Source organism: Oreochromis aureus, linkage group 7 (genome assembly GCF_013358895.1).
Source record: "Oreochromis aureus strain Israel breed Guangdong linkage group 7, ZZ_aureus, whole genome shotgun sequence".
Classification (NCBI taxonomy): Eukaryota; Metazoa; Chordata; class Actinopteri; order Cichliformes; family Cichlidae; genus Oreochromis; species Oreochromis aureus.
In genome coordinates, this window is record NC_052948.1 from 27388785 (window position 1) to 27414059 (window position 25275).

At 38.4% G+C, this 25275-nt stretch overlaps 1 protein-coding gene across 3 annotated transcripts in view; it reads right to left on the minus strand.

Moving 5' to 3' along the window:
* Positions 1-25275, minus strand: part of cadps2 (Ca++-dependent secretion activator 2) — a 142297-nt gene that overhangs the window by 18688 nt on the left and 98334 nt on the right. For 2 of the 3 annotated variants that reach the window (XM_039615160.1, XM_031742037.2), the window contains 7 exons: positions 24398-24554; positions 21820-21961; positions 16041-16196; positions 13499-13646; positions 5779-5793; positions 3469-3543; positions 2983-3066 (listed from right to left, as the gene is read on the minus strand). In XM_039615160.1, coding sequence (XP_039471094.1) covers positions 2983-3066; positions 3469-3543; positions 5779-5793; positions 13499-13646; positions 16041-16196; positions 21820-21961; positions 24398-24554 — 777 coding nt within the window. Of the gene's footprint in view, positions 1-2791; positions 2825-2982; positions 3067-3468; positions 3544-5778; positions 5794-13498; positions 13647-16040; positions 16197-21819; positions 21962-24397; positions 24555-25275 lie in introns of all 3 variants that reach the window. The other variant, XM_039615161.1, reaches the window with a different exon arrangement.

The following is a 25275-nucleotide window of genomic DNA, read 5'->3' on the forward strand; positions in this document are numbered from 1 at the left end:
GTTAACTTATCAACATTTGACAGCAACAAAAAAACATTTTAAAATTAAGATATGCTCCTATACAGGTACTGATCGGTGCAGGTATAAGTCTAAAGAGAGGAGAGGGAGGAGGTGCCTTTTGTTATCAGGGTAATGGGGCAGTAAATTATTAAGTAACTTCACAATGATATCAGGTCCATTTCCTGCTTTGGCTTCATTTAATTTTTTTCCAGGTGGATATTGTGTATGGCAAAGAAGAAAGTGCTTGTGCTAATGGATGAATGCGGCTAGTTGTGTAAGCTTTTTTGAATTATAAAGCTGTAACTTGACAAAATGTGGAACAAGTGAAGCCCGTTTAATACTTCCAGATGCACTGCCGCCTTAAGGGCCTGTGGTACAGCAGCCATTAAGCCGTTCTGATTATTTAAGATTGAAGTCTAAGGAGTTTGAAAAGAAGGTGACTGGACGTTAAGTATTTTGAAGATGTTTCACCTCTCATCCAAGAGGCTTCTACAGTTGTAAAACCAAAAGTTAGAAAGTCCCAGGTATTTAAACCTGAGTGGGGGTTGTCCCTTAGGAGGGTTGTCACTGACCCACTATTACTCATGTGCATCATCACATGAGCCAAGGTGTGAAAAAAGGCATGGGTCATTACCACGTGAGTTTCAAGTGAAAACACTGTGCGACCTTGCCCCACCCACCATGTCAGCTATTGAGGTCACCTGATGTAAGATGTGAGTGGGGGTTTAGGTACCTGAGAAGGGATCTGAAGAATGTGCTGTAGGTGGCTGACAGTTGGTGTTGTAAGCCATCACCTCTGTTCAATGGTGGTTGTTCATAGTGGAACTAGATGGGCTTATTTACTCCTCTGTCTTCTCAGTCCAAAATGTGAACATTGGCATCCTTGAAAGATTGACTTATATAGTGCAGATGTACAACTGCATCGTGTCATGTCAAGGTGGCTCTTCTATACTGTGCCATGCATTTATGGAGTTGCTGGTTTCTCCAGTTAAAAAGGTCTGGGGAAGGAAGTTTTATCCTTGGGATGAACCATTTTCTTTTAGATGTGGCTGAAGCTCTGAGATTCTCTGACAAACCTGCAAGATGAGGAACGACTATGTTGTGATGTTTCTGCCTAGTTGGTGTCTAATCTTCTTTCTTGCGCATCTTCGCTGATGAAAGCCCGGTTGAGATATCTACATGGTTTAAGAGCTTTCTCTACACATGTGTGTTCCTTTTATTTCCCTTCTTTCCACTTCTGCATAAAGATTGAAGTTTTAAATAATAGGACTGCTTTGAGTAGTCTTGACAATGACAACAAAAACAACAAATGTAATAATCGTCAAAACAGTAAAAGTACATTAGATGCTTGGCTGGTAAAGATAAAGATAAAAATATAAAGCAACTTATATGTAATTTTTACAGATCTTATTTTCCATTGCTTAGCTAACATTTCAAGCAATCATATTTACATTAAATGTTGTTAGCTGCAACATCTAACAGGCAGCGTCCAAAATAATACTTAAATCTCCATTGCTGAGGTAACGTTTAGTTAGTAGACGTAAGCTAACATTCTTTTAGGCCACTCTTCAGTTCTGAATGCACCATTCATGTTTTAGCTTATATAGTGATGAGATATAATAAAAAAAAGTTTACAAAATTCTGATGATTCAGTTTCCACCACACTGTTTTCCACTACTGTTAATAACGAAGAGATATAACATGACAAAAACCCTTACGCTGTGGGATTCTTGAAATCTACAATAGAAACTAAATATAATAAACTATAGTTACAGCTCATTGCTTTTTAAATAATCCTATAAAAAGGCACTTTGGTATTAATGAAAAAGTTTAATAAAAATTATATTTGGGAAAAGAAATCAGCCATAAATAAAGTGAACCACTCACGACAACGAAGTGAAACAAAGGAAAAGTAGACAGTGGAGAATGAATGCTTTGTGCATTTGTGACCAGGTGTGAAGTCTAAAAGGCTCCGCCCCCTGCCCTTTATCCCAAAAGAGGCACCCATGTCAGGTTACCACTAGACAAAAGACCAGAAGGCCAAGGTAGGGGTTACATTATAATTTCACCAGAAGAAGGAGCTGAGAGGGAAGTAAGCTAGGAACCAGAGAGAATTACAGGATAGAGGGAGATACAGCAGCTTAAAATTGTTCTCCTGTTCTCTCCTCAAAACTATAAATATATAAAAATCTGGAATCCGTGACCTTTCATTGAACTTCTTTATTCTTAATTAAATAGGATTTAAAAAAAAAATTGTACCCTTTTATGTTTTCTTTTGATCTTTTCAATAATAATAATAACAATAATAATAATAATGTACTGAAGTATGAAACCCAAACACAGAACACACTGAACTAAAAATTCTCCTCTATCAGTTCAATGCATTGCTTACAAAACTGACCATGTATATATATATATATATATATACACACACACACACACACACATATATATATATATCTACATTACTTTTAAACTCTTAAGTCTTCTAAAATTTCAATGGATGTTAAAAAAGCTCATTAACAACTTGATAGCCAAATGCTGGTTTGTTATGTAATCTTTGTTTCTGGTATTGCAGACAGAATAAAGACCCTCTTTATCTTTCATATCTGTTTGACACTGTGTGGAAAAAGTAACCTGCAGATGCATTAGGCTCTATGCAAAGAGCAGCCACTTTGCATTTACAAGTTGCTTTATTTTCCAGCCAAAACTTGAATGATCTCAATGGGGATGGAGACACAAATATGTGATGAATGGGCTGAACAATAAAACAGCATGCAGACAGACTCACAGGGAATTCCACATATTTCACAGCAGCTTTCACCTACCAGGGGAGTAGAAAGGGGGGAAAGAGGATGAAGGAAAAGAATGCCGAAGTTCAGCTGTAAAGATCTGGTTTCCAGCAAATAACAGGTTGCCTGGATAAGCAGTGAAATAACAGCACAGCACTCTGTTTCCAGGAACAAAAACATGGCTACTCACTGTGAAAGACAGGACTGAAGAGAAGAATGTCCCTTCATCATATCTTGAGAGCTTGGAGAGGACACCGTTTAAAACAGCAGCAAACTACAGACAGGTGGGAGCACAAAAACACTTCTAAAATTAGGTTTCTAGCTGCTTTCTTGAGTCTAGTGAGGCAAGTTATTATCTAATCTTGTTTCAAGATTCTTGAGATATTTTTAGAAGAACAAAAATTAGCTCCCTCTTTTTGTAAAATGAAACTCACATTTCTTTAACACACACAAAAAAAGCTTGAAATTAATTAATCAAAGGAAAAACGAAAAAGTGTCTAAATACCAAAATCTGGAAAAACAAAACAAAAAACAAACAAACAAACAAAAGCTAGGCTGGGTTTTCAAAGAGTATGGTTTGACCCCTCTCCCTTCCATCTTATAAAAAAGCAATACTAAAATATTTTTGAAAAATATACAAAATAATAAAGCGTAAAAGAGTTAAGGTGAGATTTACCTTTGACACAAGTGATGTAATAATGTCCTTTAATGCCTCGTCAATCAAAACATCAATTTTGGAGTGGTACTGTTGCTGTAGGGATGAGGGTAGGGGGGACAAAAAGTCATATTATGTATTTGTTATTTTCAGGAAACTGACCGGACACAGACGTAATACAGACTACCCCTCTGCTCTGATATACAACAGTGTTGTCTGTGCTGCAAAAGAAATAAAAACCTACAACAAATCCTCACACATGCACCCCTTCCCAGGACAGCCTAGAAAACCTTCCCATCCGTGTAACTCTGCTGTGTTAAGCAGCTAATAGGATGCATTATGCAGCTGAATAATATGCCCATCTGCGCTGGAAAAGCGACGGAATCTGAAGGATACTTTTTGTGCATCTCCCTACAATTAGAGCAGCCTTGTATTCCTCTAAAGCACTGCTCTAGCTGAGAGGACCAAAGTCTCACACGAGATTCAATTAATCCACTATTTCATGTCTCATTTGCCACCCCGTAAAAAAAATAAAAAAAATAAATATATTTTATATATATATATATATATATTGTATATTTTTTTTTTTTTCATGGCACCTTTTTCCCTTCAAGGAAGGAGAGAGAAAGAAAAAATGCAGGGGCTGAGCACTGAATGGTAGCAGCAGCAGGGGGGTTCATCTCTTAGTGACAATGCCCTTTCACTGGCCTTCTAAAGAACACCCAAATTAAAAATTTCAATCAACAAAGCATACAGATCGCTGACAAATTGCGGGTCCAGAGAGGTCATCGCCAATTTTTTTCCCCTTCCAAAAGTCTTCAGTATGGCAGCTCTCTTTCAGTGCTCTGAATCTTCCTAGGAAATCTTGAGAGCTTTTCTTTTTCCTCTTCTTACCTCAATTAACACTACTGCTTTATCCTTCCTTTTTCCTACAATGCCTGCCTTAAAAAAAGCAGAGAGGAGGAGAAGAAATTGTTTGGTCTTTGCCATATGCGACACAAAACTGAAAAGAACAATTATATCTTTTAAAAACATTTATTTGCCTGTTGAGCTGTAACCGCTGCTGCTACTTCAGCCTTGCGAATTGGTTGAGATCAGAATTAGGTCACATTTTTAATATGAGCCCCCCCGCTTCCCGCCCTTCACCATTTAAATGAGCTCAGCAACAAAACAACAGCACATTGATTAGCAATTCCATGGGCTTTGTAAAAGCAAAACTGTTAATCAACCAGAGAAGTCTCCATCAAGGGTGGACTTTTCACAGACTCGGTGTTGCTTTCCAGTCAAACCCCTCACATCACAGTGTTTTTCTAAAACGGCAGAATTTGGCACAGAGGGATTTAAGCATGTCCAAACACTTTTCTGGAGATCGGTAGACTTTAAAACTTAAACAGAAAATTGTTGGTTTGGGTTCAGTTCAGACTCACACGGGCTCATTCAAAACCCCTACAAGCTACTTAAAAGGGTCCAGTTCACCTCAAAGTTATCAGATTTGGGCAATCAAATTTTCATTTGGTAGGTGGTTACCCTCAGGGATACACATTTTCCCCTAGTGGTATGCCAGGGCTAGCATTTAGCATACAGCTGAAGGATGGGTAGACATTCTTCTTCACACTGTTTAGAGCTGTATTTTCTTTTAGATGAAAGAAACTAGTTCTTACATGAAGCTGTTTACAACATTCCACCAGTTTTACCAACATACTTTAAAATGGTTTGTATCAATGACTGTAGAAAATATATATTTTCTACAGTCAATGGTTTGTATGGTTAGACCAGGCTTAATTTTGCTAATAGATTAGTCTAATGCAAAATAGACGGTTTAATTTAAAACCAAACCAAAACTCCTATCTTCAGGTTGGCACTCTTTATTAGTCATGCTGAAGAATCCTCACAAAACTGCACATTCACAGAACACTCAACATCAAAATATTTTCTAGGAAAAAAGGCTAACGTTAATTCAGTTTTTATTATTAGCTGTTTTAGCCGAGTTTTATAAGTTAGCTAGCATTAACTTAAACATCAGAAATATCAAATCTCCTGAGTATGAATATTATGTAATGGTAATGGTACTCTTTCCAGGTACTGCAAAGCTGCAGAACATATTTATTCACTGTGCTTCATATGCTTAGAGTTTGCAGGTAGGAACATATCTATTAACTGACCATTAACCATCAACTGGACAAAGTAAATGGCTCAACTTTACAGGGTTCGAAGGAAGCTAAAATGAACTTCTGTTCATTCTTCATTATTTTATTGTTAATTTAGATTTCCGAACGAGGAAATGGGAAGGGTTGGGGAAAGGAAGGTTAATGAGGAGATGGAGGGACTTACCCACTGTCTGTCAATCTGGTGTTCAAACAATGATGAGAAGGAAACGCGGATATGAGGGATGGTGGAGAACATGAGACAGAAAAGAAAGAAAAAAAGCACAGTAAGCCAAGATTTTCTTATTTTTTAGTTTTTAAATGCATCAGTTAATGACTTGCAATATTGGACTCATTCAACACATATCAAACAGATGATCCATATGACGACACTGAAACTTCTTGTAGTCTTTTCATAACATAATTAACATAACAGCCAAAAAAGTAGGTGTAAATGAACTCCAATCCCAACTTTTAATTCCCAAGATGGAAATATGGCTTGAAAACTGTTTGCGTGCACTTTAAACCAAACACTCAAAATAACTACATTTTGTAAACTTTTTTTTAATATATATATATATATATGTATATTTTTTTTTTACAAACAGTCCTAGCTTAAATACCTTAAGTTCATCTAACATTTTCTTCCATTTGAATTAGTTCATCTTATTATTTTCAACCAACTTCAACAATTTTGCATATTAAGTACCTACTACTTAAATATTACATTTAATTTTACTTATTTATTTCAATTATATGGCAGTCATATTTGGAAGGTTTTTTTTCCTGGGGTCAATTTGACCCCCAACATAAAAGGTAACAGTCTTTTTTTTTATACAACAGCTGGACTGATTCAGATTCTGAGAAAAGATAATGGAGTAAAAGTAAAATGTGCTCATCTTTTATCAGTTGCTCACAGGTTCTTATCCTTCTTACATTGTGCACAAAGTTTAACATTTTTTTCTTGTTTTATTTTCATTATTTTTTTATGCTTTTATTACTTTTTGAAACATTGCATTTTTTTCATTTTCTAAATTTTATTTGGCAGGTAATTTCCTGTCAAATATGGAGGTCTGCCCACTTGTTTGCTTTTGCTTTTGAAACATGAGCGGGTGGGATTGAAGACTCAGAGCCCAGAAACAACAATCATAAGATAGCTCTGCATTCATCACTGTTGACCGCATTGTTTCTGTCACAGCAAGTATTCTAATTTTCTTTAGATTTCTGTTTTTCAATCCATTTCAGTGACATGTCAGTGAGGCAGTTCTCACTCAGCGGCACCACAGCCACTTCACCGTGTGTCTGACTGAGTTCACTGCAGTAGCTGAGACAGACTGCTAAGTTTTTAAACTGTAGATAGTGTTATTCTGAGGTATTTGAATTTTTTCCCATTTTTTGATACAATGCTTTTCATGGTGTAAAAACATTATACGAGTAGTAGTATATGGGCCAGTATAATCTTTCAGTGTAACCGGAAGGAGTTAATATAGAATTCAGAAGTAACGAAAAAGGTCAGGAATAATTTTTAGGTGAGTGACATCAGCTGGTAAAAGCAAAGAGAAGTTAACCTTTGGTGATATGACCGTGTACGGAAATGGCAGAACTTTTTGGGAGGAATTTGTTGCTGCACGTCTGCTCAGTTAATGCAAAAGATAGTAGCAATCTTCTTTTGAAAAAACCTTGCAAATTTGTTTGTTCAAGTCTTTGAAAGTCAGAATTCTTGTTTTGTAAAATCAGTCTCTTGCAAAAATAACTAATATTACTATAACCAAATGTGCTAACTACTTAGGTCACTCTGATGTACAGTTTAGGTTCTTATTCTCACCATAGCAAAGATGCTGGCAGGTCAAAACTTGGAGTACCCCTTACAACTTGTTTGGAGGAACAAATACTACTGTATGGAGAAGAGCCATAACTATCACCTTATCATTGTCAGTTCAAAATTAATTGAACTGACAAAGTGGTTTTGCTATATTGTACCTTTGCTCTTTTTTCAGTGTAGGGTTTAAACAGAGCATGCCCAACATGTTCTACCGCAAAACTTGACAGCTGTCTGATTCAACTCATGACTTCATTCAGATCCATTTGTGGTTTGTTCTCTAAACAACAACAACAAAAATACAGTTGTAACTAAAATAAACATCCTACACACCAAAAGCTGCTGGGCGAGGCTTAAAGACATAAAGGTATTATGACAATTTGCAGAATCGTCTTTCTCTCGTTCATTCATAACGAGCCTGATGAGCCAGCTCTGAGATGGTGCAACGCTGTCATCAGTGAAAGTAACTTTGTGGAGGTTTTCCAAGAACTGCTGATGAACTTTTTCAGCAATCTCAGTCCTTTAAGATATAACTAATTTTCATTTCTATTCTATAGTTTACTTTGAAGCAATTGTTTCACCTTAAAAGTTTTGTTGTCCAACAATATTGACACATTTTATTATGACACTCAATAAAAGATTTCAAGTAGGTAATTTTGAGAATTTGCAAGACTCCTGAGCCACAAAACTCAACATTACCATGGTATTCAATTTCCTTCAGTCATATTTGCAACCACTCAACGACACAAGTAAAACATGTAAAACCAGTAAGCTGTAGAAAAGTTTTAAAGAATTTCTTCCTCTTGAAAACTTCTGAGAATGTTCTATTTCTTCATCAAGGTTATTTAGTTATTTAGTTTTTAGGCAGACTTCAAAATCCTGACAAAACTGACTGAAACATTTGATGTCAAACTGACATTTGCTGTGTTTGGAAACCCAGGATTCAAGGACAATATATAATCAATTTGTCCCTCTCAAGGGACAGAAAATGGTCAGTGAACTTTTTTCACTGAGGTCTCCATTCAATAAATTAAAAGTTGAATATATTGCTAAAGGAATAATAAAACTATTGGAGATGTAATTTTCAGTAGAAAATAACATACATTTTGAGAAAATCAGAACTCAGAATCGATGTTCTTTGTTTCACCACATTTGGTTCTCTATTACAGTGACGGTCCGTCTGCACTCACTGGTCGACTAGCTCTTCTCTGTCTTTTCCACCTCTTATCTTTCTCTCTCCCCTCTGTCGTGTGTATGTCTGTATTCTGGTTTTGGTGCCGAGGCAGGACTCTCCAGGGTATCTCGCCATCTGTGTCCAGACACCTGGTTTAATCACGCACCTGTTCCTGATGTCCTTGCTGTGGTCTCTTCTTAAGGGAGTGGCAGATTTTCGGTCTTACTTGGATTGTTGTCTTGCAACAGTCAGTGCAACCCAGCTCCAAGCCTCGAGTTAATGTTTCCACTAAACTGTGAAAGCGATACTTACCCTGTATATTCCCTCTGCTCAGGTTTACCTGGAGAACCCCTGTGTCATGGAGTGGTGAGAAGTCTTGGCCTGGATTTGCTCAAACTGAGGAAACTTGTTGAACTCCTCTGCGAGTTTGAGGCTGCTGTCAGGGGATTTTGTAGATGGTGAGGGTATGGTTGTCTCTCCACACATGGCAAGGGTTGTTGTCAATGCCCTCTATCCACCTACTATGGTCTTCCCTGACCTCTTTGATGCCCGTCCCTTCAAGCTGGCTCTGGCAGTGCTGTCCAGAGAATTGTCCCTCAGCCTGAAGGCTGGGTTTCGAATTCTGATCAGAGTCTATTCTTCACTTGTCATCTAAAGTTTTCGGTTAAGAAAAACCTGGATGGTTTTGGTCACTGTCACTGAGTGAAGGTCTCCAGGTCCTGCTGTTCAAAGATGGACCAGTCCATCAGATCAAAACAATCCTGTAGCTGGAAAAGACTATCATCTCACCATTTAATGACCCAGGTACTCGGAGGGGTTTGTTTCCTAGAGGGGGTGTAAGAAGTGTAAGGAGGAGAGAGAGAGGTAGTCAGATCGCCCAAGGTGGGGGAGGGGTGTCACTCTGTAGGGCTGATTGATGTTATTGTACACATCGGCACAGTGTTGGTGGAATTTGGGGAGTACAGATTTCAAACGTGTATTCTTAAAGTTCCCAGCAACAATATGGATGCCCTCAGAGTGCTCACTTTGCTGTTTGTTGAGGATGAGTTGGAGATGGTTGAGTGCTGAGCAAATGGTAGCACTGGCGGGGAAGTAAACAATGGTAACTATGGCTACCATTAGGCTCACGAGGTAGATAAAAGGGCCTACACTGAATGGACATGGCCTCTAAGTCTGGTGAGCAGTGACTGTCTATAATTCTAGTGCTACGGCACCAGTCCTGGAGGACATAAGCACAGAGCCCACTGCCCCGTCCCTTACAAGAGTCTTTGTAGATCGTAGATTTATTTGGGACTTCGATAATGTTGCCTTTCCTCTAATAAATCTCACCTCAGACAAGGTCTCATTCCAGTGGAAACCCACAGCTCAGGAATCTTTGGACAGCCTAAGCAATGTTTTGCTGCAGCTCTTTGACAGCCCGATCTGTCAAAACAATTCATCTCAGAGGAAGAAACCATCTTGCCTCTGTCCTGTGTTATCAGTTCTTTGACTTAGAAACTGAGACTGTGGTTCAGATCTAAGTACCTATAAAACTCCACTCTAGGGTAATGCCCTTGGCCCATACAGCTAAGTTCTTGTGTTATCCTAGTATGAAACAATATCTATCTTATAACCTCTGTTCTGGTGGCCATCTTTGGCAAAAGATGTTTGTGAGTATATCCTTGTTTGATCAGTTTTTGCCCAGAATAAGCCATTGAGCTTGCCACCTGCTGGGCTGTTGAGACTCTTTCTTCCTATGCCTGATCACCCATTGTCCCATATCGCTTTGGATTTCATCACTGGCCTTCCACCCTCATCAGTAAATTCACCATCATTAACTGGTTTTCTAAAACTGCTATTTTTCTTGCTCTGCCCAAGCTTTTATCCACCCTTGAAACATCCCAGCTACTTACAGAGCACTTCTTCAGGTTACGTGGGATCCTTTCTGAGATTGTCTCCAACTGTGGCCAATAGTTCACCTCACGTGTCAGGAAAGAATTCTGTTCAGGACTCGGAACACAGGTTAGTCTAGCTGGTTTCCACCCACAGACAAATGATCAAACCATGTGTGCCAATCAGGAACTGTAGGCAGTTCTCCACTGCATCGCTTCATCCACCTGAAGTTCACAGCTTCAATGTACGGAATATGCCTATAATTCCTCAATTCCTCTACCACCAAACTTTCATCATTCAAAGCGTCAACTGGTTATCCACCTCATCTCTGCCTTGCAGTCAAAGGTGAACTCTGTCCCCTCTGTGCAGCATCAACTTTGTCGCTGTTGCAGTTTGTGGAGGTTAACCCAGTCACCCTCCTGAGAACGAAGGAACAAAACAATCGTCTGGCTGATCAACACTAGATCCCTGCGCCATCCAACCAATCATGCCAGAAGGTTTGGTTGCAGTGGCTGTAGCTCAGGAGGTAGAGCAGGCCATCTACTGATCGAAAGGTTGGTGGTTTGATCCCTGGCTCCCCCAGTCTGCATGCCAAATATCTTTGGGTAAGATACTAACCCCAAGTTGCTCTGAGTGCTTTAGTGAATGGGTAAATGTGGCATATTGTGTAAAGTGTTCCAGGAGAGGAGAAAAATGCTATATAATAATCAGTCCATTAACGATTTACTATTTGTATGCAAAAAAATCCTGCTTCACACCAAGTGTAGGAAACTTTAAAAGACTTTGAAATAGACACCCTGTCACTTTCCATTTGACACTGGCACGCAAGGTGAAGGTACCCTCATGTGTCTCAGCTCACACCTTTCCTGGGACATTCACAACTTTTCTAATCATTTTAAAAGTGTTACCAATAAATGCACTGTATTTTATCCCTTTGTGTGAGTCCAACCTGTCTCCCTTTATACTATACAAATACCTGATCAAATTTTTATGACCATATTTCTAGGATCATATTTGTACGTTTCCACTCTGCATTTAATCATTAGTTATTCTTAATCTCTGACTTTGTTCCACAGGGTGTCTTTGTCCTGTCTTCCTCCCCTCATGCCTAACCGGTTGCAGCAGATGGTCGCCCCTCCCTGAGCCTGATACTGTCAGCAATTTCTTCCTGTTAAAAGGGAGTTTTTCTTTTTCACACTCACCAAAGCGCTTGCTCATAGGGGGTCATCTAATTGATGTGGTTCTCTCTGTATTGTAGGGTTTTTACCTTACAATATTAATGCCCCTTGGGGCAACTGTTGTTTTGATTTGACACTATATAAATAAGACTGAACTTAACAGAATTGACTTGAACTTGGATAAAGGAACTCTAGTTGCCAACAGGAGACCAGGACTGTTCATTTTCATGTTTTCTAAACGGATTGTTGGTGTGGAACATAGACAGTATAAAAAATGGACGTACCTACTGTGACCCACTGGTTTGTTAAGTCCTGTTTTGAAGCCTCAAGAAGAGTCTTTATGCTGTTGCTATTTTGGTGTTTTGTGAGTGGGGTTTGGCTCTGGTTGTTCAACTACAAGCTCATTGGTTAATGGCTTGCTAATCAATGAGCAAATTCTAGAAAATCCTCCTTTTCTAAATTTAAAATGATTAAATTTTACAGAAACAATAATGAAATGCCCCACATTCTTGCAAATTACTTGAACATGAAAACTTGAAAATATGAAACAGAGTAGCAGTAACAGTCTAAGTAGATGTTGTTTACAAAGCTGGTATACAAAGGATGCAGACAGGAATTTATTGTGTGTCTGCTGAAAAAAAAAATCACAGGAGAGGTTTTTAAACAGCAGAGGGCTGGTGGAAGCTGAAGAATTGAGGCAGCTTAAGGTTAAGAGAATAGTGAGTCTAGCTTTCTGTCAAGATTGCCAACAGCCAAGGGTTTTGCTCTTCGTGATGCCAAGGCCCCTGCCTCACACAGACTCCACAGTTATCCATTTAATAGCCTCTGACAGTTTCAAGTGAACATGAATACACCTGAACTTCCCTTTTGCTGGATGTTTGGTAGAAAACTTTAGTGGCTGATCTGACAATTTGACTCAACCTTTTCAGACTAAAGCCAGAAATAAAAGACTGCTAAGGTTTGTTAAAAGCTCACTCACTTTCACTCTGTGGGGAAAATTGATGGTGAGCTGTGAGATGGAAACTGAAAAATATAAAAAAGCCATCTAAAATAAGTGATTTAATCTGATATTCAAACTAGGACTAAAGTTTCCACAGACATTTCTGATCACAATCAGTAAATTTCAGAGTGACTTCTGCAAGTGAGCAGGGACATGACTAAACTGAGCATCTGAATTAACTCAATTAAATTATCCCACTTAGAACTGTTATAAAGAAAACTATCCACCAAGACCAAAATCTCTTTGTAGCAGACTGTAAATATGTTTATGTCTGACTTAAAACTGGACATTATAACACATGAGTGGATTGGTGACTCACTTTTTTTTTTTAGCTGACTTACTCGTGGCTATTAGAGGAACTTTACTGGCATGTTTACATAAGTTTTTAACGCTTGGTTTTGACCTGGCTAGGGCACTGTTAGCTATCAAACATGTTTCCAGCCACTGCCAAAGTGATTTTTCTGTCACAGCAGGAAAAAACTTGTAACAATGCCATCATTATAATATGTAAGAAAGCCTATTAAAGTGGCAGATTGTTCTTTATTTATTTATTGTTTTTGTTTTTAAAGAAAACCACAGGACACAAAAATAATTACATTAATAAAATGCAAAATGTTCTTTTACAGATTTTCTCATATTAATAATATATTCTTATATTATTAAGTGTAATGACAATAATAAATGGTAAATGGTCTGTATTTATATAGCGCTTTTATGGTCCCTAAGGACCCCAAAGCGCTTTACATATCCAGTCATTCACCCATTCACGCACACATTCACACACTGTAATAACCCCTTTTGTCATTGGCTAATAACTTCAAATGTAAATTTGATCCAACAGAACTACAATTATAAATAGTTTACCTCCTGTTCGCTGTCCAGCACACAGAGTTTGGAGCACTGGTTTTTGGCATCAATCAGCACGTTGAACATGGTGCAAACTGACACTGGTAAAAGGGAGTCTGTTGACTTACACACTTTCTGCATTTTGGCATCAAATGCAGATTTTGTTCTACAGGACAAAACAGAAAAAAATGTTTAAACTGTGTTAGTCTTTTCCATGAAACAGTGACACATGTTTGTGGATGGTTACATTTAGGTAGTGTTTTTATAGCTAAAACAATTTAGCCGTTTTATGATAGACTGAAGTAAAGCACTTTTCAAATGAAAAGCTTTTATATTTCCAGGTAATAAATTATTTTGCTAAGATTATATACATTTAATGCTTTGTTCTGTCTTTTTAAAGAATCCAATGAACACAGAGAAGGTAGTACTTGAAATTTAGGCCTCATTCCCAATTCAATTCAATACAATTCAGTTCAGTTCAATTTTATTTATACAGCGCCAAACCACAACAACAGTTGCCTCAAGGTGCTGTATATTTTAAAATAAAGACCCTACAATAATGCAGAGAAAACCCCAACAATCATGACCCCCTATGAGCAAGCACTTGGCAACACTGGAAAAGAAAAACTCCCCTTTAACAGGAAGAAATTAGATAGATATGATTCAAACCACATAAAAAGATCATTTGTAACCTTCACTAACATGGTTTCTGTATTCTGATGAGTTGTGAAACCTGACTGTAACTCTTCAAATAAGCCATTCCTCTGCAGATGTTCAGAAACCATTTTACAACTAATCTTTCAAAAATTTATAAAAAAAAAGAAAAAAGGCTGGTTATTGGCCTTTAATTAGCTAAGACAGGTGGGTCAACTGATGGATTTATTAGTAATGGTTTAATTACTGCCAGCTTGAAGACCTGTTGTGCACAGCCCATTAAGAGATAATGGTTGATGATAAATACGATTGAGGCATTAATTAATGGCAGGAATTCTTTGAGCAGAATTCCTTAGGGCAGGGATAGCTCAGTAGGTAGAGTGTCTGCCCCTTGATCGGAAGGTCGGGGGTTCGACTCCACTGAACGGCTACCCTGAGGTACCCCTGAGCAAGGTACCGTCCCTACACACTGCTCCCCGGGCGCTGCATTGGTGGCTGCCCACTGCTTCACTGGGGTGAATGGGTTAAATGCAGAGGAGTAATTTCCCTTCGGGGACAAACACAACACACACACACACACACTTTACCACTATATACTGACAACATATGAACATTTATTTTACATTTATGCAAGAGATGGCCCAGGGTAGAAGTGAAACCAGGATTGTGCAGTAGCCTCTTGGGAAAAATAGGACAAAATGACAGAAAAAACAAAACGTAAATCAAACTTTTTGAAATCGCATGGTTCATTTCCCTGTAAAGACCATAAATTTCACCTTTGTCAAGTAGTTGAACTTTTTTGTGAAGTGATGGATGTAGCCATCATGAGCTTTCTTTTTCGAAGTTCTATCAAATTCCCCATCTTTGTCCACTGAGAATAACACATCTGTTTGTGACTTCATGTTGTCTGACAACATCCTCCTAAATTAAATCTGATCTGTGATATCTGATATTATGTTTTCCATATACATTATATTACCAAAAGTATTCACTCACCCATCCAAATCATTGAATTCAGGTGTGCCAATCACTTCCATGGTCACAGGTGTATAAAATTAAGCACCTAGGCATTCACACTGTCTCTACAAAAATTTGTGAAAGAATGGGTCGCTTTCAGGAGCTCAGTGTGCGCGGTACCGTGACAGGATTCCACCAGTTCAGTGGTGAAATTTCCTCGGCAGTAAATATTTCAACTGTTAGTGGTATTATAACAAAGTGATTGTGAATGACAGAAACTATATATACCCTCTCAGAGGGTCAGTGGATGCTGAGGCGCATAATGTGCTGAGATCACCAACTTTCTGTAGAGTCAGCTGCTGCGGACCTCCAAACCTTCATATTAGCTGAAGAACAGTACTTAGAGAACTTCATAGAATGGGTTTCCATGGGTGAGTAGTTCCGGTGAAAGGAACTCTTAATGCTTCAGCATATCAAAACATTTTGGACAATTTCATGATCCCAACTATGTGGGAACAGTTTGGGGATGGCCCCTTCCCATTCCGTCAGGAATGTGCACCAGTGCATAAAGGAAGGTCCATAACAACATCGATGAGCGAGTTTAGTATGGAAGAACTTGATTGGCCTGCACAGATTCTTGACCTCAAGCCAGTAGAGTGTCTGACCTGACCTGTCTGACCTCACAAATGTACTTCTGGAAGAATGGTCAAAAATTCCCATAAACATACTGTTAAACCTTGTGGAAAGTCTTCCTAGAAGAGTTGAAGTTGTTATAACTGCAAAGTGTGGGCCAACATCATATGAATTAGGATGTCACTCAAAGTCATATGCATGTGAAGGCAGATGAGTGAATACTTCTGGCAATATAGTTTATGTCTAAGCAGGTCCCATCATGCATCATGTTTATCTATTTCCTATGAAATAATAAAAGGTGTTTGTGCAGTCTGACCTTTTGACGCAGGCCTCCATCATGTCACTGGCCATCAGTTTGAGTCTTTGCTCCAGATGCTTTGCAAACTCTGGTTCTGGCCAGTGAAGGTCCATCACAAACATTTGTAGAGTGTTCAGCTTCCAGAACAAATCCTCTGAGGTGGCTGAACCGTTGCTGCGTGTAAGATTGAGGGGGGTTAATAACTGAAATGGACTCCAACAACAATGAATACAAGCTCTAACAAGCTTGTAAGTTTTCCACCGGCCCAGTGGGTTCTTTTATAATTCACTATTGTTTTAACAACTCTGTACTGTATTTAGAAAAAGGTGTATGAAGTGCAGGAGATTATGAACAGAGCATGAAGTGGATATCTCAGTGATCTCAGTGGATAGTCTGAAAGCCAACTTAACAACGATTACTGGAATAAATTATTTTCAGCATAACGTACCAGATAAACAACTTTAATGAAACTTTAATGAAAGACATGTTTTACATCCGCAAACTTAATTTCAGTGATCCACATTTCCTGTTGATGGTCATGCTTAACTCGACTGTATTTTTATTTTATCATTACTTTTAAAGAAATGTTATTGTAATCATAACGTAGTAATAGTTATTTATCTGCCGAAGAACAGCACTTTATTTGTAAATGAGTCTAGCAGAGTAAATTGTGCTCTCTAGACATTTTTAAGACTCAGTGTTTGCATATCTTTGTTTTTTCGTTCTCTCTCTCTCTCTCTCTCTCTCGCTCTTTTTTCTCTAGAGCCTGAATCATTATTTGAGAGGAAATTTGTGTGTCCTTATATCTACGGACTCAAATCAGGGTCACAAAGAATCTCCAGCACCAAAGTCAGTCCTCAGAGGGAATGGTAGAACTAACCACAAGTCTCAGCTGGCAGACCTCTTTTAAAAAAGCAAAGATGTACATCTGGGATCATTACATCAAAGCAAGCAGATATAGCTGCCAAAAAACCTTAAGTATAGAAAAGGAATGAGCCCTACTTACAGCTCCTGCAGCAACATCAAAGCATACACAACACAGTGCTAGAACAGACGAACGTTTGGTACAGACCACTAGTGGATGAAGTCCTTACACTTGATTTCCATAACTTTTAAAACGGAGACCCTTAGCTATCAAATCTGACCTTGAAACAGATAAGCATGCAGCTGCCTTAATACTTACTTAATACTACAGGACAAGTGGACAAAGCAAGGTCCATAAAGACACAGAGTTTGATGTAGAAAAATCTGACTGGCTTGGCTTTAACCTGAAATAACATCTTTGGGATGAATTAGAATGTCGACTGTGAGCCCGCCCAAAAATGCACTACTGGAAGAATGCTCAAAAATTCCCATAAACACTAAACCCTATGGATGGCCTCCCCAGAAGAGTTTAAGCCATTATAGCTGCAAAGGGTGGGCCGACATCATATTAAACCCTGTAGAATAATACTTTTGTTAATACAGTGGTCCCTCGCTATAACGCGGTTCACCTTTTGCGGTCTCGCTGTTTCACTTATTTTTTTTGTGCAATTTTGCATGCTTTTTTTTTTCTTACAGCGCATTGTGTTCTGCGTCCTGATTGGCTGCAGACCATTGTCAATCAATCTCGTGCCGTGTCTCCTGTACAGTACAGAATGTGTTCAGTTTGTCAAATTTACATAAATCTTCGATCGCTAGCTGTGTGACTCTGAAGTGCTGTACTGTATGTTTCTCAGTTTTCTCCCCAACAAACAACAACAATGTTGACGAAACGTTTTGCACCGTCAAAGGCATCGCGGGTGCCTTTGGTTTCATTCTATAATACTGGACTTATTTTTCTACAAAGGTTTGAACTTTGAGGGTGTTTAAACAAGAGAGAAAAGTGTGAAAATGTTCATGCCTGTCTGAGAAAAGTGTATAAAGTGTGTAGTGAGGGGTTTTACAGCTTTAAAACATCTATAATAATTGTAAAAAATAAAGTTGGCTACTTTGCGGATTTCACCTATCGTGGGTTATTTTTAGAACGTAACTCCCACGATAAATGACGGACCACTGTATATCATATGATATACGATACCATGTATGCATATCTCATGTAACATGTATCATAAGAGCTTAGCATCTCTGGCTATTCTTTAATAGGTTCTGGTAGTTTGTGTGTTGATCCGTTCAGTTTCAACACACTGCCAGGCCGAAACAGAGACAGGCGGACATTTCCCGACATTCTCCCCTGTGCACAGGTTGCACAGCAACACATGGTAAATGCTTACTGACATGGAAGTGTTCAGTGCCCAGCTATGACTGGAGTGGGGTGGGTGGAGGATGAAGGAGCAGAGGGAACAAAGGTGATGGGGGTTAAAACGACCACCTCTCACAACCTCACTTTTCTCACTTCGCCTTTAAAAGACTGTTACCTTAACAAGTGGCACACAGGAATACACGCTTTGGGCCGAGTCCGTAGTGCAATTAAATGCTCAGTGGTTATCCCCCTCATGTCTAATTAGTGGTGCTCATCTCTGACTGTGCTCTGCCATACTCCCTGGGGAACGGAACAATCCCACTCACCAGTCTGTGCTCATTAATGAAGTGCCAGCTTTTTAGTTTCTCTTTTTTTATGGATAAGGGAGGGCCAAGTAAAGTGAGCTAGAGGAAAATTGTGGTCTATGTTGTGGGAAAGACTGGGGGAGTCAGAATGAGGAGCCTTTTTAAGAAACACACCCTCAACCAGTATTTTGAGACCCCCGCACCATGCAATATGTCCACCAGTAATGTCAGCTCTAATGCAGACTCTACAGACAGACACACACAAATACTTTGCAATAATTAAAGAAAACTAGACTAGACATGCAATTTCACCGATGAAGGTGAACCTACAGTACAACTACAGTCTTTATTCATCATTTTCTAGTGCTCATGCTGTAGCTTAAACATCAGCTTATGTGTAACAAAACAGTCAAACACATTCAGTCCATAATACATATCAAAGAAAGAGAAGGTAGTATCTGAAATTAGGGTGAACATTTTCCTCTTTTAAAATTCAATTAAAGCACCATTTCCAGGCCACATTTGAAGGGAAATTTGTTTATTTTAAAAGGAATCATTGTCAATAACGGATTTTTATCTGGAGGTAAATGAGATAAAATAATGGACAAATCGTTCACTTCTATTTAGGGATTATAAGTTGCACTTCATTGTTTTTCTAAGTTTAGCAGCTGCATCACTGTTCAACTGATAAATGATGGACATAATCACCATGAGTTTTTCAGATGAAATCAATTACTTGTAGTCCCCCTCTTTTTAAGTCTAGCATGTAGTGCATATATAATGCAAGTCATGGCTTGATTTTCTTTGCAGTGAATGGGCAAAGGTTATAGAGACAGCTACTTTAACGAATGCCCTCATATTCTGTATGTTGAAAAAAGTATATTTCTAATAAAATACCAACTGGAGAACAAATATAATCCAAACTGTAAAATCAAGACAATCATGTTGATTTTCTGCATATTTTGCCACATAATCACTATTAAAAACGTTTTTTGAGGTAAAGAGGAGCATACAGGTTTTCTCACATAATCTTTTTTCTTACAAGACATCACGTAGATTCATTCCTTGCAGGCTGCAGCAGAAAATTGAAGGTTTGTGTTGTTATTACACTGATACTTACAACACTGAGGAATGCACAGTGCAAAGCATAAAGACGCGACACACATGAGGGACCTTTAGCTATATCACTGTCATCTCTCTGAGGGCCAGAGTTTTATCTGAAACCACAAACCTCACACTCATGCTGAGCCCAGCTCATTCAGACAAGAAAGAAAAGTAAATACTTCTAAAGTTCACTCTCTGAGACGAGGAGTAAATGGCAAAGTTTTTGTGTCTTTGAGGAGAAAGAACACCTGTGTGTCTTGTCACATGGCTCCTCTCTGTTGGTCATAGGAAAGAATGTAGGTTTGGGACGCTGCAGTTGTTCCACTTTTCTGGTCACAGTCTACAGTCAGCCTTCTATTGCTTTAGTGTAATGATGTCAGGCTCCAACATGAGCATGTTAGCATTAGCTTTCAGCTTGTTATTAAATTATTGCTAAAAACAAAAAGAATGTTAAGCGACTTTCTAATTTTTAAAACCTTTAAAACACAGCTTGCTGACACAAATGATAAAATAAACCATCAGCTATCTTGGTGTGTTAAATTAAAATTGGACAGTGGAGCATTTAACATGGACCTTCTGTACCATCTCCATTTAGAATTTACTAGCATGTTGATTGGCTGTGTTAAACACCAGCATTATTACATGCTAGCATTCAGCAAAGCAATAGACAAAGCAGACAGCTCACAACTCAAGTCCTGTGGCAGAATGTTGACCTGTCCATGGAGCACCCCCCGCCGCCTTTAAGTGGAAGAGAATGGATGGATAGCAAGTTTTGGATAATTCAGAACTTATGCACAGCACTAGTCCAGAGCCTCTGAGATCCCCATCTACCCATCATACATATGTGTTGCCATACAGCGGCCCCAACCAGGCAGTTGCAAAGAAGATTGGTATCTGCGGAAGCTTAAGGGGGAAGGCTGGCTACTTTACGCAGAGGAAAGCTGGCTAGATTTTCTGTTAACGATCTGCCAGGTCAGAGTAAGTGCAAGGTTCATCAACGGCAAAAAAAGAAAATGTCAAAAGGATATAATACATGAAGAGAGAAAGAAGAAACACTGAGTGTAAAAGTAGGCGTCCTTTACCGCAGCACAAATATAAAGGGAAAACTACCAGAATAGCAGCTACTTGTTTTGTCTGCAACATCTGATGAAATCAAACAACAATAAAGAGGAGTCACTGCTCACTTCTATTCATGCCATTTTCTTTCACTTCAGATGCTTTTTGTCAAAGAGGGCAGTGTGTCCTTGCTGTTTGTGTTCACTTCCATCCTAGCTTATTATTTAGTTTCGATGATGACACATCAACAATCATTATTGCTGATAGCAAACAAGTAAAATGACAATACTTTTTCTTTCATAGGAAAACTGAAGAAAAAATATCATATAGAGCAAAAGCAGAACTCAGATAAAGATCATTCATCCATGTTTTCATGGACGGATGAATGGGAGAGAACAAAGATGCTTTCTTTGCAACAGTTCCTCCCAGGCAAATTTATGTCTACCCACTCCTTTGCTTTTACTTTAAATGCCATTCTAAAGCGTTTAAATTTGCAACAATAATTCAAAGTAATCACAGTATGTAGGGACCATCTCATGTTTATACTCTTTATATATAATGGCTAATATAACATGAATTTCACAAACTAGGTATACAGAAAGGAATTTGTAGATCACCGGACTTGAGAATCATGAATCCACAGAGAAATAACAGCCTAGAATTTCAATATGAAGTCGATGCTAAATACACATTTAGAAGTCCATGTCTCAAAAGTAAAATCCAAATTTCTGGCTGAAAAAACCCACTTTTAGTTTTAAACATTGTAAAAAGTTTGCCTATCTACAGGTTTTTGGATCTGCACATTTACTCCAACACCACTGTTTGCAGAAGGTCAGAGGTTCAAGAGAACATTTGCAAGACTGAATGCATGTCACCTTTAGAAAACACTGTAAAGAACAAAACACATTTGTAGCAAAGAAGCAAATTTTCATGAACACCTGACGAGACAAAGGGCATGTTAGTGAAATATTAAAGATATCTGTTGTTTGTTTGATATTTTCACTTTTCATGTAAACAGCTCAGTAGGAATATAAACTTTTGCATAATAAAGGGGGAACTCAGGAGTGTTTTATGCTTATAAGCAGTGACTGATTACTTGGGTGAGCCTTACTTGAGAGGCTGCCAGGTTTCCTTCTGGAAGCCGCGGTGGATTGATTGAGCAATGGCCAGCTCCATTAGATCAATGTATCGTACCACCAGTGGGATGTACAGGTCTTGGAGGTGTTGGTGGAACATCCCATTGCACAAGTGAGCTGTTTGGGGGAGATGAGAAAAATGTTATAACTATGTGGACTTTATGTTCACATTAACAGTCATTAGATGGATTGAGCCTGCAAAGTCTCATTTCAAACAGTTCTCACAACTGAAAATGTGCTCTTCTGGATTAAAGTAAGGAATAAGGCCAAACAGAAATGATTAAAGCTTATTCAATAGTCAAATACAAGTTTTCTGGGATAAAAACAAACAAATAAACATTTTTTAAAAAGCGACAAAATTTAAGCTAAGACTGAGCATTTATTTTGTTTATGGTTGAGATTGTTACTTCAGTTTATAAGAAACGTGATGGATTTTGCTCCTGATATTGTTCTCTCACACACAGGGTGTGTTACTATTTTCCATTCTTGCCCTTTATTAGCTTAACTTAAATTTTAGTGTAAGCTTTCGCAACGCCTAAATTACTACCTGTTTAAAAGAAGAGAACTTATTACCCAACCATTGTAATATGACAAATGGACTCCATTCATGCATTGCTTTTCTGTTGTTACAGCAGCCACATCCAGGCTTTCATATGGAGACTGGGAGAGTTGTTGGCATTGGGATATTTCAGCCAACAGTGTGGCTCCAACTTTACGTTAAGAGTTTTTGTTTTCTAACGTGACAATTTCTCATTGGACAAGCTGATACAAACGTTTTACCCAAATTAATATTTATTTGATAAATTCTAAAAGTTTAAATTAAAAAGCTTCACTAAATTCGAATTTATACTCTAGAAGGTCTACACGTCTTTTATCAAGTGTCACTGTGTCCACAGGTGTTCCTATTATCACTCCATTATCCCCCATTCAAACTGTAATGGTAGGTTTTGGAAAGATGGATAAATCCCTGCAGACAGTCGACAGTCCACAGTGAGGAGAGACAAAGATAAGGTGTTGGTGAGAAGCAAGCAAGCTGGTCTCCCAGGACTTCATTAGTTTTAATTCCTCTCACTCTGCTCCATCATGATGAACACTAGCCTTTTTGCCCTCTAGAGAGTAAAATCCACCTCCCTCACGAAAGCTTGTCACATATGACAATCAAGTGAGCATTTAAATAATCTGCAACTGAGAGATAATACACACGCTGAAGAAAATACTTAGAAATCAGCCGACCAGTGAGTATCGCAGAGGATTTGTTGTCCAAAAAACAATGGTGTGAATGACTAAAAACAACGATTGTACATATTATATTTTGTGAAGCTTTGAGAAAGCGATTCATAAATAAACGCTCTTGTCAATCAAATCTTTTTTTTCCCCTTTTGTTTGTGAGCTGCAGCGTTTTCAGTGATTGGGACTAAAACTAATCAAACTAATCCCTTACCTCTCACTTCAAACATAATTATCAGAAGGAAGACCTCATTTGTGCAAACAGTGAAAACTAGGATTTCGCTCGTACTCTGTTTCGTCTTTTTCTATTGCCTCGTTACACTCCAAATCAAGTTGGCTAATGTTGTGACACTTGGAATAATTATGGCACAAACAGAGGATGGTAATTAGAAAGAATGCAAGATATGAGCCACAGAAAAGAGATTTGTGGTTTCTATGCATAATGAAACACTGAGTTTTTATTCTCAACACCGCCCTTGGGCTGTCGGTCTATCTGCCTGCCTGTCTGTTACTGTATTTGAGGTATTTTGGCATCCACCATGTTAAATATTGCATCTTGCCAAATCTCTGCTGGCTTGAAGACAAAGCCCCACAGCTGAGGGAGGGTTTGAAAAGAGAAAAACAATGAGCCAATTAGATTTTTTTCTCCAGCAGTCAAATGAAATATTTACAGTGAAATAAAGTTTATCAAGGAAGAAAATGCAATATTTACAGTGAAGTGCAGTTCACTGTGGAAGAAAATGTTACCAAAATCTCAGGAATAAAAGTGTGACATTCATGTTTGTCCCCATTTGAATTCTCCAGGTTCTCTTTTTAGGGAGTTTTCCTTTTCCATTGTTGGGATTTTGACATGAAACCTACATTCATAAAACTTAGGTATTAATAAGCTGCCCATTAGCTGCAACTTATTCTTTACGAATCTTTACAAAGCAAAATTTTTTTTTAAGTATTTTAAGTTTAATAATTATAAAGTATTATTAAACTGGATCTGTTCCTCTCATTTCTTGTTCCACAATTTTGCTCTTAGACTCTCCTAGAGTAGCTTTGCACCAGTCACAGTGCAAAACAATCCTTATTTAACATGCAGAAGTAAGTTTGTTGTGGACAGGGAACTAAATGCCAATATGAAAACAGCAAATGAAGTATAACAGAAAATGTGGGCTGGTTCCCTTAGTGCACCAAGCCAGAACAGGTCTGGCAGCAGCATTGCTTGGTGGAAAACAGGCATTTGACATTTCCTTTAATGAGCTTTAGCAATCAGCTCAAATGAGTCCTTTGCTCATTTAGAGAAGGCCTTAAAATGTGTTCAGAAAAACCAAGACCTACGGTCTGTTCGTAGAAAATTGTTGAAGAGCTGAAATAGTGGGAAGCTATTCCAGGAGTCGATCGACTGGACCTGAAGAGCTGCCTCCATATCGGCTCTGTACAGAGACAGAAACTTCTCAGCATGTTCAGCCATCAGCTCTGGCCAACATGAAAAAGCCTAGAAAAGATGCAGATGAAACAAAATTATATCAGAAAAACAGATAATCCAATCACAGAGTGTTCTTTTGGTTTTAATACATGGATTTCTGCTCATTTTAGATCAGTTCTTTGTGTGTTTCTACACATTACCAGTAGTACAACAGTGAACCCAGTTTCTGGTATTACAAGTGTTACTAGTATCTCCCATTTTGACCTCTGGACTTCCAGGCCATACTATGCACAGATGTTTCTGTATACAATGTGCTTTATACTGTAAGATCCTTACAAGACCTTATAATAATACAAAGAAATACCCAACATTCAGATGTCACCCTGTGAGCAAGCACTTTGGCGTCAGTGGGAAGGAAAAACGTCCTTTTAACAGAAATAAACCTCCAGCAGAACCAGGCTCAGGGAGGGGCGGCCATCTGCCTCGACCGGTTTGGGGTTAAAGGAGGGAGATAGGACAAAAGACATGCTGTGAAAGCAGGCCAGAGATTAATTACTTATAGGACTGTTGGTAACGTCACATCACTTGATCATATTTTTGATGTTAAAAATATGACAACGAAATTATTCCCCATATACAGACTGAGGAAAAGGACTTCCATTTTTGTTTTTGTCTGCCAAGTTTCCAAGGTGAACACCAATTTTGGTAATAACTGTTTTAGACAGATTACATCTGTGCCATATCGATATTTCAAAATCATCCAGTTTGAGTAAAATTCAACAAGTTCACT